We start from the raw sequence: 15,928 nt of genomic DNA on the forward strand, positions 1-15,928 counted from the left end.
GGGTGTGTAAACTGTGTAAATTAGTGATACTGCTATATTGCTTGTAAGTATGAGTTCACTGTGTAAGGTGTTAATCAATCCAAACATCCAATCCAGAACCCACTATTAGTGGTCATGACAATAAACAAGTGGCAATATAACTTTGTTCTCTACTAAAGAAGTCATCTCCTTGCGTGTCTTTTAGAATTGTAAGAAGATAGATAATCACCTGAAGGATTACTGTATAAGGGAGGAGGCAAAAGGGAAATAAGTGGCTCAAGACAGATGACTGACAGCATGGACGTACAAGCCTACTGTGCAAGGAGTACAGGAAGATCTCTTCGATGAGATGTTAGGAAGAGGAATGAAATAGTAGTGGAAAAGAAATACATCAGATTGATAATACCCAATATGAATTTCTGTAATGACAGAAAGCAGCTGATGGAAACTGAGGTTTACAGTACAAGCGAACATACATTTTCTTTCACCTACCATTACAAAACAAACCAATCCACTCACTCTCTCAGCAGAATCTGAAGGTTCAAGAATGCTAGTAACCAAATTCTGCCATAAGACATGATCCAGAGACAGTTTCATCCACTCCTGATTCTCATCTCCCCCAAATTAATCTTGATGTTATGCTCCCATCTTGTCCTCTGTTCCTACACATGCATGTTTCCCTAGGGGGGTTCTTACCAAAATTCTGTATGCATTACTTTAGTCTTATTCCAAACTATATGTCTAGACCATAAAATCTTCCTACCACTATCCTAATAATAATACTAGATGAACTGTATGAAACAAAAGATTGTAATGTATATTGTCTTCAATTGCTAACCTATTTAATCCAATTTGTCTAAGCATTTTCCGGAACACCATGTTTTAAATCTCAGTAAATGATATGCAATGTCCTGATCATGGTGAGATCACAGTTTTTGTTTCTCAATGTTGTCTGATAATTGGTTACTCTTACAGCCTTATAGGTTATGTGTATGGGTCAGATAATTATAATTATCTGAGAAAAGGAAGATTAAATTCTTTTGTAATTTAAACACAGTGTGGGTGGTATTTCTACAAACAGGTTCTGTATTTTGGTTTCATGACTGTATGCAAACCTGAACACAATGCAATCCTTTATTATATTACTCTGGTAATATTTCTTCCGTTCCCAATAAAGCCAGTACGTTCTCAGTTTCCATTCTGCATACCTGTTTGGCTGTCATACTGTATGTGGGGATCTACTATGTTAATCCTTTCAGCCATTCTTTATGTGAAGTGAATAACTCATGTGCAAAGTGTTTTAGTCTTATGTGAAGACTAAGTCCATCCATGCATCAGCACTAATGAACAGACTCTATTACTGAAGTTGATAAGTGGTCAAATGCCATTCAAAGTACTTCTTATATACTCCCATTTTAAATTTTACCAGCGCTGTGGCTATACTAACTTCTATAACCAGAGCAACATTCAAAACAGAAACTTGGGAAATTCAGCATTCACCTCCATAGAACTACAATATGAACTTCCAAAAGCAATTTCCAACTACAGAGTATATTAATGTCATCAGTACAAGAGTATTGTGATATAACAAAGAGAGCAGACATTTCAGTTGTCCTTATGACACCAATTATTAGTAAATAATATAACACTGACATAATCCAGTGTTGTTTTACTAGTATTTCATTAAAAACAACGTTCTGATGACTGGATTCTGCTTCTGACACACTGTGTAAAATAAAAACAGGATGGTGAATAATTTCCATAAAGTCATTAATTGTATTAATATACCATCATCACAACTTTTAGATGCTAATGAACAGCAATGGTTATTCAGAAAACTAATCTGGGAAGAGTTCTATCTTGTAGGACATAACATAGTGCAGTCCAGTGAAAATCAATGGGCAATTCAGAGGAACACATTGCCTCCACTGTCAGCTGACTTTCCAGATGACACAGTGTTATATCCCAGAAGAGAGAACTCTTTACAGCCACCACTGTAAGGATCCAGAATTCAACAACACCCACCACTGTGAGGATCTAGAATTCAAGAACACCCACCACTGTGAGAATCACAATAATGTATCCATGATATTTTTTAAATGGTATAGAATTCTAGCTATACACACCTAATATTTGGTGTCATGGGAAATTAGGGTTAGTATCTACAGTCATTTGTGCTACAGCCAAATATCTTTATAAGACAAACCTTTTGGGATTCAAGATATTAAAAAATAATTTTAGGCCAAAAATTAATAAAAGAGATAAATATATATGTATTATTCTTAGGAAAAATGAACCCACATTTTCAATATTTCATATAATCTGTTTTCACAACAACACACATGTTTGGATTCAATAAGTGTCATTTTTTATAAATATTTCTAAAGTTAAATTACTCATATAAAATAATTGTAACATCTTCCAGTGTGATTCAATTTCTAAATATTTATTGCCTTAACATGTTTTGGTCAGCTGACCACCTTCAGAAGACATGACATCAAGATGTTCAGACACTACTATTACAAGATTTGTAATACATAGATGTTTTTATATACAAGTTATTTACTATTACTTAGATTAAAATCTTGTTAATGTATAATATTTAAAATCTTGAACTAATATGGTTTGTGTTCTTGTGCTTTTTCTGTTAAAATGGAATACTGGGGTGCTATTTGGAGCCCTCAGAGGTCCTCGCAGTGGTGCCCCACTTTTTTAGATTTATTAAGGTTCTGTATCGTTGTGATGTCTAGTTGTTCCATTTTTGCTGTATTTTGAGGTGAGGACCGCTGTATTTTGAGGTGAGGACCCCTGAGGACTCCAAGCAGCCCACCAATATTCAGTTTTAACAGAAGCAGCACAAGGACAGAAACCATATTAGTTCAAGATTTTAATATTAGACATTAACAAGATTTTAATCTAAATAACTGTAAATAACTTTTACATAAAAACATCTAAAAACTCCGTGATTTCAGTCCGCAAGCGAACCATACCGACCGAGCGACCGCCGCTTGTCGGTGAAGTTTAGTGCCAACTTTTGCTGAGAGAGGGTGTTACATGGTCAGTGCAACGAATCCCCATGGCCGTTAATTTCAGTTTTCTAGACTGGAGCTGCTATTTCCTTGAAATAGCTCCTCAATTATCATCACGAGGCTGAATGGACTCCGTTACAGACCCACTACTTCTCAGAAAAAATCTGGTAGTGCCAGGAATGCGAACCCGGACCTCTGGATCTGTAGCCAGGAACACTGACCACTAAACCACAGATCTATGTATTACAAATCTTGTAACAGTACATGATTTATTTCAACCGTCTTCCAGTGCATACACTCATCTATCTCACTCCTCTATCTCGCACTACATGTTTCGGCACAAAAGTGCCATCTTCAGGTGCTTATTCGATTTACGATAAACTAGTTCACTGCATGCCTTGCTGTCTTCCTATTAAAATAACTAAAATATATATTTATCAAATATATTGATAAATATTAAAAATATTAAAATTGTTCAGGATTTTTCATCCCTACGTCGTATCTCACTACGCGTGTTATACTGCAGTATAACACACGCAGTCACAGGAGCAAGACACAACACAGAGCACAATACACACATGAAAGTAGAAAGAGTGCTCCGACAGAAGAGGATAGGTGTGACTCGCGCAGTGAGATACGACGTAGGGATGAAAAATCCTGAACAATTTTAATATTTTTAATATTTAATATTTATCAATATATATGATAAATATATATATAGTCATTTTAATAGGAAGATGGCAAGGCATGCAGTGAACTAGTTTATCGTAAATCGAACAAGCACCCGAAGATGGCACTTTTGTGCCGAAACATGTAGTGAGAGAGAGAGGAGTGAGATAGATGAGTGTATGCACTGGAAGACGGTTGAAATAAATCATGGACTTAAATCAGTGCAACAGGACACTAAAATATAACATTAAACAACTTGTAACAGTAGTTTCTGAACATGTTGATCTCATGCCTTCTGAAGATGGTCAGCTGACTGAAACAAGTTAAGGCAATACATATTTACAAATTGAATCGCACTGGACAGTGTGAACAATTATTTTATAATTTATTTTACTACTGTGATGAACCAGAACGAACAGAGTTAAGTTTCTAAAGTTCTTCTCATCGGCAAGAACAATTCTTATGTGGTTCTGAAATGACTACTGATTAATAACAAATATAAGATTCACATTTCAATTTCATTTTCTTGAGTATAAGACAATTCTTCCCCTTGAAAATGTTGCCTAAAATCTGGATTAATGTTATGGTTCAATCATACAGCGTATCAGAAGTATTTACTAACACTTTCCTTATAAAAACTGGGCATGTCTTATAGTCGAGAGAAATGCAGAACATGATAGAAATGGTACACAATATTGGTGGGTGCATAATGGTTGAAATAGTAATAGATGGTTTTCAATTTATGAAGCTGCAAATGTGCTCTGAAAGTGTGCTGAGCTAAGGCTACTTCAGTGCAAGTTTGTTATGCACTATTTCAGCGAGTCATACAATGTATCACAAATTGAACCACTCGTTGTCTTTTCCTTGTAATGGACTGACCCAGGCAGCATTTGTTCTTAGTCGAAAAATGCCAAAAAATCATCCTACAGAACATGCCAGTTAAGGTAAAGTAAAGCTGTCCATGTGTTTAACTATTAAGCACTATGCCATGAAGGCATATAAGGGAGTGGATATACAGATCCACATTTTCTTGACCTCAGCACTAGCTGAGTGGGCAGCTTCATGCCCTGGGAAAAGAGCCCCTGGTACCTGTTGGATATGGGGCTGGGTGGACTCCAGAGTTGGTCTAGACACTATGTAGAAGAGAACATTCTTGACTCTACTGGGACTCAAACTCTGACCACTCGGTTGACCAGCCCATAGCTAGTCGCTATACCAACTATGCTATCCTGGCACCTTGATAATACGTAGATCAGTAAAAAAACATCATAGCATAGGATCAGCGTTGAAAAGAAAGAACAAGAAACTGAGTGCATAAAAAGAATGATGAAACTGGGGTTCCTTAAAAAGAGTCTAAGGAAATCTTTGATATGATCAGCTGCAAAATCTGGTGCATAACTTTAAGGTGACTGTTGTGCAGAGTCAATAATCCTAAGAGTGGTGCTAGGATTAATTCCTGTAATTGGCTGTTGGGACCCATGCACAATAGAACTGTTAGCAGAGAAGTGTTGTATTTTTAATGATAAAGCACAACTGCATTTAAGCAGCTAGTTCAGTAACCATAACTACTAATGGAAATCAACAAGATGGGAAGTTTGCCTGCATGCAGGGAAGCATCATTTTTAATATCCTTTGTGATTTTAGGTAAGAATAATCAATTTAATATTAACTGATGAAAAACATTTGGAGTTCACAGTTACCAGATCTAGCTATTTCTCAGCTACTGAGCACGTTTCTGATAAGCTTACAGCTGCGTCATATATTGAAAATGTTGTAGATTATCTATTGGAATTTATTTCATTAAATTACATAACCATGAACACACATACTATACACATAATTTGAGTTTTCGCTAGTAATCAGCCATATTGAGGTAAGATTAGTTAACATGAAGTCGTTAAAACTTACATCATACAGGTAAACATACACATATGTTCCATACATAAAAATAAGCTGTGACTACAAATGGTACAGACTTAGTGCTACAAGAAGTCCACATTAGTATTCTGAGTTTTACAGCATATATTACTATGATATCAATCATCTTATCATCAGTTATATCATTAAATATCAGGAGCCAAAAGAATATGTCTGCTGGGATGTGTAACTTAATTAAATAAATGATATAATGATACAAATTCCGTCTCAAGTTCAAACAATATATTTTATGTCTTTGATCTTGTTCCCCTACACCACATGTTTCGGCCTCAGGCGGCCATTATCAGGTGTATAACACTCACGTCGCTGTCACACTGCACCCAGCTCAAAATTTAACATTTAAAAAACACTTTCCTTGTTATTATCAACTTCTACTTCGTTGATAACTGTCTGGTTTGTAGATTATTTTATTTTACACACGTTAATTTTGACTTTGTTGTAATAGCACTATAATAAAATCTTTAGTTCTAATTTTAAAAACCTTTAAAATTCTTTCCTAAATTTTAAAATTTTAAAATTGTTAGGGTTATTCACCCTATGTTTAAAGTGCTGCAGCGGCTAGTTCTTGTTACCACACTGTATAGGTGTTATCTTGTGTAGTCTTTCTGTGTGTGTGTCGCTGCTATTCTTTACTACGTGCACTTTAAACATAGGGCGAATAACCCCAACAATTTTAAAACTTTAAAATTTAGGAAAGAATTTTAAAGGTTTTTAAAATTAGAACTAAAGATTTTATTATAGTGCTATTACAACAAAGTCAAAATTAACGTGTGTAAAATAAAATAATCTACAAACCAGACAGTTATCAACGAAGTAGAAGTTGATAATAACAANTTTAACTTTTAAATGTATTCTGAAACCATTTTACGTTTAATTTGCTTATTGCTGTTACTAACCATGGCTCCTCATGAGCTGAGAAACACAACATTGGCATATGTCTTACAAAATTAAATGGTAATTATTCAAGTAACTTAATCTCAAAGCATCATGGGTCACCTGTAGTGTATATACTACACGCTTAAAATTTATCCATTCAATTCAATTTCTCACTCTAATTTTATTTCCACTAGTGCTAAATATCCATCTATTTAAATAAAGTATTCTTCTCACTGCAATTTAAAGATCCTTTTGAAAAATGTCTCTTTCAATTTAATGAGCATAATAAACAACATTATTCAGGTGTATTCATTAATCTCCGAGTGTATTACACATTTTGTACACTATATAGCAATAAAATTAAGAAATAAAAAGGTGAAAAGGTAAAGCTATCCCTGTAGCAGGCGGTGAAGGCCCATAAGGCTGTGAGACACCGAGGCTCCCATATTTTCTAGACAATCAGCTCATAGATGGCAGTAAGGTTGTCAGCCTTATGTGCTGGCAGCCCTTAAACCCCCCTCCCTCCCCGGAAAATTCCTGCTATTCATTTCTGTTAGAGGCTCAGTCGACCCAAGGGCCACAGTGAGGGGGGAACGATTGGGTCAATTGAAATATCCAGTGACCTCACTGGGAATCAAACCCGTGACCTTCCAGCTTGAAGTATAGTGTATCAATCTACAGTACTGCCTTCCTCACCAAATACAATGAATGACCGCATAAATTTTCATGACATCCAGAGTTTGGAGTTCTAAACACTGAATGTTCATAAACAAAATTTCATGAGAAATAACTGTTTCCTTGTCTAATATCATTAATTCACTTCATGGAGCACAGTCCTTGTTGAGAAGCTAGTAATGACTTAGCTGGCCATGAAAGGAACTGAAGGTACATTACCGTGGTCAAAAGAGCATACGACAGAAACCCACTCTGACCAAGTTAACTTCCCAGTACTCTAATTCGATACTTCAACCTTAACATCATAAGCCTTTCATTTTTTTTTTTATCCTGACATAAGCCAGCTACATATTTCTTATTTCCCTCATACTTCCCACATGTCTCCGAAATCTTCATTCTGAGCAGCCCAGTAATATTCTGTCCACAGTACCTCTTAAGAGGTTCCTCATTACATGATTTTCATCATCCTCATGTTACTTCCCCATTTTCTGATCCAAACATTCTCCTCAGCACATAATGTGCAGACTATAAAGAAAAGAACAGTGTTACATTCAAGTACACAGGCATCTGGCAGAATGAATGAATGCATAAGGGGTGGACCACAATTATCTGGCCCATGCACTGTGACGTTCAATGATCTATTGTGCTTCCGCTTTTGAGTAACCCTTTATCAGTCCTACACTTCAAATGAAATGTAGGACTTTCTTTATGGGGACATCATAATAGTCACTTGGTTCCATAAAAAACTGGCCCAAGTAATGAAATCTTAAATAAGCCATGGCCTCACAATCACATAGGATATGTGTGGCTGATTCAACCTCTTCTAGGCACCTTAAACTAGTGGGATCATCTGTCAATCTCAGCTTGAAAAGGTGTCATATCCAGTAAATACATAGTCCTATCATCCATCTTAATTGGTCTCTGTTTAGTTTCAACCGATCGTTCTTCTGGCAGAGGGTCACAGTAAAATTCCCTTTCCTGTCTGAGTTCAGTTACGGATTCCCAATGTTTTTGTTATTTATGTTCGTCCAGTCCCTGATCGCTTTCTTGGCAACTCCTACTGAGATGCCGCAAGCTGGTGCTGGTCCTATGAACAGCTGTTCAGATCCCATCTTGAGAGCTGATCTGCTGTTTCATTACCAACAATACCCTCATGACCTGGCACCCATATCTGTTGAACTCTGTTACATCTGGTCAGTTGTATAAGGGATTGATGGCACTCCCAGACCAGTTTTGAGGTGATCTGGTGGTTGCCAAGTGCTTTAATTGCAGTTTGACTATCTAATAGAATATAAATATTTCTGTTTCTATAGTTCCTATCTATGTAAGGTTTGAGGGTTTCACAGTGGTGATTATGAAGAATGCCATCTTCTGGGATGTAGATTTTGCAGCCACCTGCCCATGCTGGTTCCTTGCTCACGGATTTCTCTACCCTAAAGATGAAGACAATACTTTCTTCTGACACGTCGGTTCGCACAAGATCTACACAGCACCACACCCCAAAAGACGACATTCTTCAGTTGCTATCTAGACTCTCAACAGTACATGCCTTAATGATATATATTTCCACCTGGAATACTGTTGTGTACTGCCCAAGGCTGAAACTAAGGTTCTGCCTTGTGCCCTGGCCGTACACCTCAGCTCCAGTGCTTTTATGTGTCTTGCAGCCATCTGTGTACCAGATTAGTCCCTCTTTCTTTTGGGTTAAATCCATCTTTCCATTCACATCATCTGGCAGAAATATATATAATTATAAGGAGGCAAGCACCACAATGGCACAAAGAAACAAGTACTGTAAGAGACTGTAGTTCATAGCAACAATGTAAATGTCACATAGAATAAATCATGTTATTATTAATTATGCCACATGTTGAACTTAACTAAGAATTTTTGGCCCTCATTAGACAAAGAAAGTTCAACCTTCACATGTTAGTTTCATCTGATATAGAAATTATTTGTTTATTAACATATCTGCTGCCTAATTATGATGGAAAGCAGCCTTCCTGTGCCTGAACACACACATACACATATTTTAAAAAGAGAAATAAGGAACTACAGTAAATCCTCATTATCACAGACAAAATATGGCTGTGTACAATTGTGGATTTTTAAAGGTACTGAGGGACTAAGAAAGTTCTGTAATTAGAAAACGATTTAAAACAAAAAAAGAACCCCAATATAAAAACCTTTATGTAATCATATCATGTTTTTATGTTTCTTGCTTGTATTGGTGATGTATGCTATGGTGCACTTCCATGAATACCCCTTCACTGAGTTATAGTGGACACTGGTTATAAGGGACAACCTGTTCCCCTATTAGTCCATTACAACATGGGTTTACTCTACATTATTTTGATTTACAATGCTTCTGTGTGAAAGTTCACCATCAGTACTACAGACCTTCAAAACTACACCATTTTGTGCATGTATTCATTGTTTCTTATACATACGATGGGACATACTGAATAAGTACAATTTTTGTGTGAAACTTATAATGATATGACAGATATTAAGCATCATGTAACACTATGAGAGTAGCAACATGCAACAGTAAAATTAATCTCAGAGTTCAAAAATTATATTCCAAGAGCAAAGAGAAGAAAGAAAGTTTAAAAATGTGGCTTACTACATCATATTAACAGCATCATCAGTGTATAAAATACAATGTACAGTTATGTGAATTCACCATGCAATGTAAAGTCAGCTTTAACGTAGATCACTTAATTTCTGCCTAACCTCAGTCCAACATCATGCTAATCAATCATAACCCACCCCAATATGGTAAGTGCAATACACAGTTTTCCGTCTGAGGCGTTTGGAAGTAATACAACAGCAATAAGATAAAAAACACAATGCAAATCATCCTGTGCTATCACCACAGTCATAATTCCTTTTGTATTATTTTTAATTAATTCCAAATTCAAATCTCAGGCATAACTTCTACATAAGAAACATAGATAAAAGTTTTAATAACTGCAATGTGCAAAATACACTACAGAGTTTCATTCAAGTTATCCCATTCATATATCCAACCGTTTGATTTTCAGGATGGTGAGTGAAGGAAGTAGGATGAATCTTTTAAACAATTCCTACACGGTATATCGATCTAAATCTTCACCTTCAAGGCTCTAACATTCTAACCAAGTGCGAGAGCATAAAGCCAAGCATCTTCATCATCATCCCCTAAGTGGTGTCTTTCTATGTATCATCAGATCACAATATTTCATCTCTCTTAACCTTATCATCACAACATCATCCACTCCTTCACAAAGAGAGTTTCATCTATGGACATTGACTGGTATCCACCTGGACGATACACTGAAAACACCCTCAAAGTTTGAGACAACATATTGTGACATGTGGCACAATGGAGGATCCCCCCCTCTGCACTGTGACGTGGCGTGCAACGCCGCTGTCGACGCGGCGTCAGGCAACAGTGGTACCGATTATGTAACAGGCAAAGACTGCAACTATATAAGGGAACTACACAGCCGCCGGAATCAGTTAAAGGGTACCAGCCACCGAAGTAAGTTCTCAAGACAGCTGCCTACGAGTTGAGTTGAATTGTAGTAGTCACCGAGTTCAGTTGTAACGAGTGAATCATGACAGAGTGAAGAAATTTGCGAATATGATTATAGACTGTGAAACCCCGCAACAGTGTGAATAGATTATTGCGAATGGGGTTATCAAGTGTGAAACTCCGCAACTGTGTTATAAACAATTGTAGCCGAGATTTGTAGGTCGTTAAATAAACCAATTAACATGGTGAACGGCGTCTTCAGTAACGTAACACGTTACAATATATAGATGTATTACATATGACTGTGTAAGAAGAGTATCTGTGAAGCCACATTATAAGGATGTCATATACTGTGTGTGACAGGAGTGAAAATTTTAAAGTAATGAATAACTGCTGGACAAAGCAGTGGTCCACAGGTACAATACTATGTCTATGGGCTCTTACAGCTCTTTCTTATACATTCAATCTCAACTGTACATACATACAATAGTCAAATACAGATCTGCCAGCAGAAGTATCATATTATTTATACAGGGAAAGTGATATGTGAGCATTTGTTGATGGAAAATACAGTGAAAGAAATGTGCCATGAAACAGAAATGATATTTGGAATTCCAATCAAATCCTAAGGGACCTGAATATTTTTCTGGTCCTCAATGCGTTAAAGATTTACATTCTATGCATTATTTATGCATATAGGAACTTCAAATTTTACATCTACTTTAATTACACATATGCACTCATAACAATGACTGTTTCTGAATTTAAACAGACACTTTCCATCAATGTAAGGATTCATCTGAAAGCATAACTGCAAACTAACTGCCTCGTAAACAGTAACTATAGGACTCCTGACACATTAACAGCTTTTTACTCAGCACTGCAGTATTAAAAGTGAACCTCAATAGATACAAACACATAGTAAGCCAGATAATTTAAATTTACGGTGAACAATATGACTATGTTTCACTAACAGAAGATACAACAGATTATACTACATGATTACACAAATTCTGTACACAAAGCTGACACATCTACTTCTAATAAATAACATACACAGCAAATCAACTGAATACTTACCAGTGTTGTCTGCTCCACGAGGAATTATAACATCTGCATATTTCTTTGTCTATAAGCAAAAAACAAGAATTAAATTAGAACTAGATGAAATCCAAATGAAAGCAACGGGGCACATGGAGTAACATATATGCAGGGAATACATGTTACATACATTGTACTCCTTTCATTTAAAACACCAAAAGCTCTATTCCCATATATTTTATTACACACACATTTTATTATCTGCTTCCAGTCTGTTGATACACAAGCCACAAGTTTTAAAATGATATTTATATCATTGGTCACCAAGTTTTGTTGCTGTTTTGTTGTCATGAGGGTGAATGCCCGGAGGACAATGAGATGGGTAGTGTGTGTACCACTGACGGAAGAGTTGAGGAATGGTTGAAAATGTTAAGTCAGGAGACATTATGGGAAAAGCCACCTGAGACCCAGGTATGGATGATCAGGTTAATATTCAGAGGAACCTTAACATTTACCCACCGCAAGTAAAGTCCATTTCCCAAGATATAAAGTTGAAGCCATATGAATTGGAATGCAATGTCCCATTATATCCAGATATAATTAAAAAATTTTTAATTCACTCTTCTTCACTATGTTTTTCTGAACTGTTTCTCTAGGCATTAGAGAATGTTACACATTAATCTGTGATTGAATTTTCCACTGCTCAGGGGCAATTATGTTTATCATCTTTCTGCTGGGAGTTGCAAAATCTTGTAATGTTTGTAATTCTTTCCACAGAACCATTCTGATTTTGCAAGTCCACAGAACCTCAAAATGATGCACAAATATCTAATAATGCTTAGTGGACACTTTCGCTTATTTTATCAACTCTTTCATACAATGCACATCCCATAAACCTACTTATTTCACCAAGATACTCTGACATGACTACTTAAACACTGTTTGTTGCTAGGCAACAGTTCAGGTTATGTGTTCAATAAATTCAATTATCACTCCAAACCCCATATCTAGTCACTAATATGTGACAATATTTTTATTCAAAAGAATGCCAATATAATGACAACAGTAATGACTACTAACGTCTAAAATGTTTTTTATAGGCCAAACACTTATCTGTTATTGAATCATTCACTTTATAGTGATGGCTGTTTTTTGTAACATCCTCCTGAAGGTTGAAACGATCTTGACAATTTTCTTCAATCAATGATTCTTTCTTTGTTGTCCCACAAAACTTCAAAATGAGACACAAATATCTAATGATTCTTAGACAAGACTTCTGCTTACTTCTTCAACCATTTCATAAAATCAACAATCTCTAAACCTTGTTTTGTTATCATGGCACTTGTGTTGAAAAATGTCAATACAATAAGAATAATGACTATATACATCTGAGATGTTTCTCTAGGCATCAAACAAATGACAAAGATTTGTAAATGTAAGAGTCCAATAAATCCAGTTATGAATCCAAATCCCATATAGAGTAACTTAATATGTGACAATATTCTTTGTAAAAAAAACATCGTATTTCCACTAAAAATGATGTTCTTTACAGAAAGTAGCTTATTTCCACACTCACAGTTACAATCCAATAAACACTAATCAATTCATTTAGCTTTTTCCATCAAATACAGAACTGGGTCAAGCTATTAGTGTTACTCTGAAAGGACAGAGAGAATGAAACTGTTTTCTTCCTGAAATTAATCACAAAATTTCATATAAAAATAAAAATGCTTACCGGTGAGCAGAACTCTTCAAACGCAGGCTTCACAAAGTACATATACTGATTCAACACTTGATCCAAGTCTCTGCCTCTTTCTTTTATGTCTCTTGGAACTAGACAAAAAAAAACACACAAACAAGGGTTTATTGATGTCCCTTCAATGACGCAGACTGTAACTTCAATGAACCAGATCAAGGGAATCAACTTAATGCAGTTCATACTAGCAGGGAGTAGGGACATGGAACTATTATTTGTCAAAAGAATGTCTATGGCAACTCTTGTGATACCACCTACCTGCATAAGGCCTTTTTCTGAACAAGCACCGAGCACTTATTCATAAAATATTTAAGTTCCACAAGTGATCTGATTAGGTGGCTACATTATCATCTGACAGACCCATTTAACATGTTGATAACTCTAAAACACGTGCCAAGGGAATTAAATCTCTATTCATCAAATTTTATCTTTGTTAAACTGCACTCAAGTTGGACTTGAAAGGATTCTGTCGATGGTGTATACTGTACTTCTTCTGGACTTCATCCATCGTCTGGTATGTAAAAGACAAAAGACCACGACATTTTGCAGACTGGATCTGTCTCCGTCTTCAGGTGGGTAGGGAAGGATAAACTTACTCAGTTGGGCCCGTTAGAAAGAGCCAGTCACAATCACAATCCAGGGATTGAGACTAGCTCTTTCTAACGGGCCCAACTGAGTAGGTTTATCCTTCCCTACCCACCTGAAGACAGGGACAGATCCAGTCTCCAAAACGTCATGGTCTTTTGTCTTTTACATACCAGACGATGGATGAAGTCCAAAATAAGCCAAAAGAAGTGCACTCAAGTTGTATAAGGGATGTTCAAATTTCATCTGGACAAAAGCTTTGCCACATAACATATTACTACTGTCTGTTCTCACGGCACTGTTTAATGACTTTACCTTTTCAACTATTAGAAATACTTATCTAAAGATTAACTAAAAGGTCAGATCATTATATAATTTCCAAGCTACATACAATTAACATTCTTTGTATTTTAAGATTCACATTTTACATTCTAAATAAAATGAACATGGATTCTCTTCTTACCTCTACGTGCTAATCTTGTGTCAGAATCAGTATCAACAAAGAGCTTCATATGAAACAATTCCCGAATCTCGGGAAAATAAAATACCAAAATTCCTTCAAACAACACAACATCTGCTGGATATATTGTCGTGAACTGATTATCACACCTGAAAATGAATTGAAAAATAGCAGAACAAAACACAATAACTCTTGTTATCTTGCACATTTACCCTTCTTCCAAAGAGCATATGTCCATTTAATCGTTGCACTTCTAAAACCATAACCATTGAGGAATACACAGCATGTCCCCAATAACATACACACAGACAGATCATTACCAACTCAATGTATGGTCTTGGAAGTCAAATACATTTATTTCAAATAATTTTCTCACTGCAAGTTATTAATAATGCATGTATGTTGTTGAGAAGCATAAAATGTGATGTTATGACTAGGGAAGTATTCTTGTTTGGACACATGTATGAGTTACTTCATTTCTTAAATTTTAGACGTGGTTTGATGGTGCATATAAATACATATTTTGCCTGTTTTATGAATAAGCATACTATTTTTGAAGATCTCTATTTATGCTGCATATTTTATTTTCAAAATGTTTATCACTGTATCATCATCATCATCATCATCATCACTGGCACGACAGCCCTTTGTGAGCCCTGGCATTCCTCAGGATTGCTTGCCTTATCATGGTATATATTTTTTAATTTTTTGTTGAAATTTTCAGTCTTTGTTGTGTGTATATAATTTTTCTTTACCTTATTAGGATATGCTGCATATGTGACTTGCAACATTTCATCATACAAATAGCAAGTTGAGCCCGGATTCATGTTTCTGATGCAATACCCAGGATGTACCCAAGACGGGTCTTCCCCAATCCCTCTTATTCATAACTTGCTTCATCTGCACACCATCAAAGTGGCTGTAAAGGGATTAGTTGGAAGCATATTCACAAGTAGCTGCTAGCAATGTAATACTATTCAACTGATACTTGACTTCATTTATTTATTTCTGAAGTCTCCATCATGTTTGCTATACTCATTCATTTGGAGCTTGGGGTCATTCACATTAGTGGTGACTAATCTGTGATTAAGTTTGTTTAGCTTTCTGTAGCCATGCCAAAAGTGAAGTAAGTCACAAAACTAAATTACAGCTGTATCAGTGAGAGTTTGAAGGAGAGATGACAACTACAGACAACAAAATTCTTTATTGCCGAGGATGTGAGAAAACGTTTGTAAAAAGGTTTCAAGTCCTTCAGCATCTGAACAGAGATGATAACTACAGACAACAAAATTCTTTATTGCTGAGAGTGTGAAAAAACGGTTGTGAAAAAGCTTTCAAGTGCTTCAGCATCTGAACACTGATATACACATAAAGAATATTAAAATTAAATCTATAAAAAG

General features: G+C 35.9%; 1 protein-coding gene across 5 annotated transcripts in view; it reads right to left on the reverse strand.

Moving 5' to 3' along the window:
* LOC111865160 (uridine-cytidine kinase) overlaps positions 1 to 15,928 on the reverse strand; it is a 56,107-nt gene that overhangs the window by 27,243 nt on the left and 12,936 nt on the right. For 4 of the 5 annotated variants that reach the window (XR_004513101.1, XM_033751707.1, XM_023852941.2 and 1 more), the window contains exons 4-6: positions 14,532 to 14,677; positions 13,463 to 13,560; positions 11,767 to 11,815 (exon numbers count right to left, since the gene is read on the reverse strand). Coding sequence is in view for 4 of the 5 variants with exons in the window: in XM_033751707.1 (XP_033607598.1) it covers positions 11,767 to 11,815; positions 13,463 to 13,560; positions 14,532 to 14,677 (293 nt within the window). In the remaining variant the exon portion in view is untranslated. Of the gene's footprint in view, positions 1 to 7,269; positions 7,692 to 11,766; positions 11,816 to 13,462; positions 13,561 to 14,531; positions 14,678 to 15,928 lie in introns of those variants that run through there. The other variant, XM_033751708.1, reaches the window with a different exon arrangement.

Source organism: Cryptotermes secundus, unplaced genomic scaffold (genome assembly GCF_002891405.2).
Source record: "Cryptotermes secundus unplaced genomic scaffold, Csec_1.0 scaffold178, whole genome shotgun sequence".
Classification (NCBI taxonomy): domain Eukaryota; kingdom Metazoa; phylum Arthropoda; class Insecta; order Blattodea; family Kalotermitidae; genus Cryptotermes; species Cryptotermes secundus.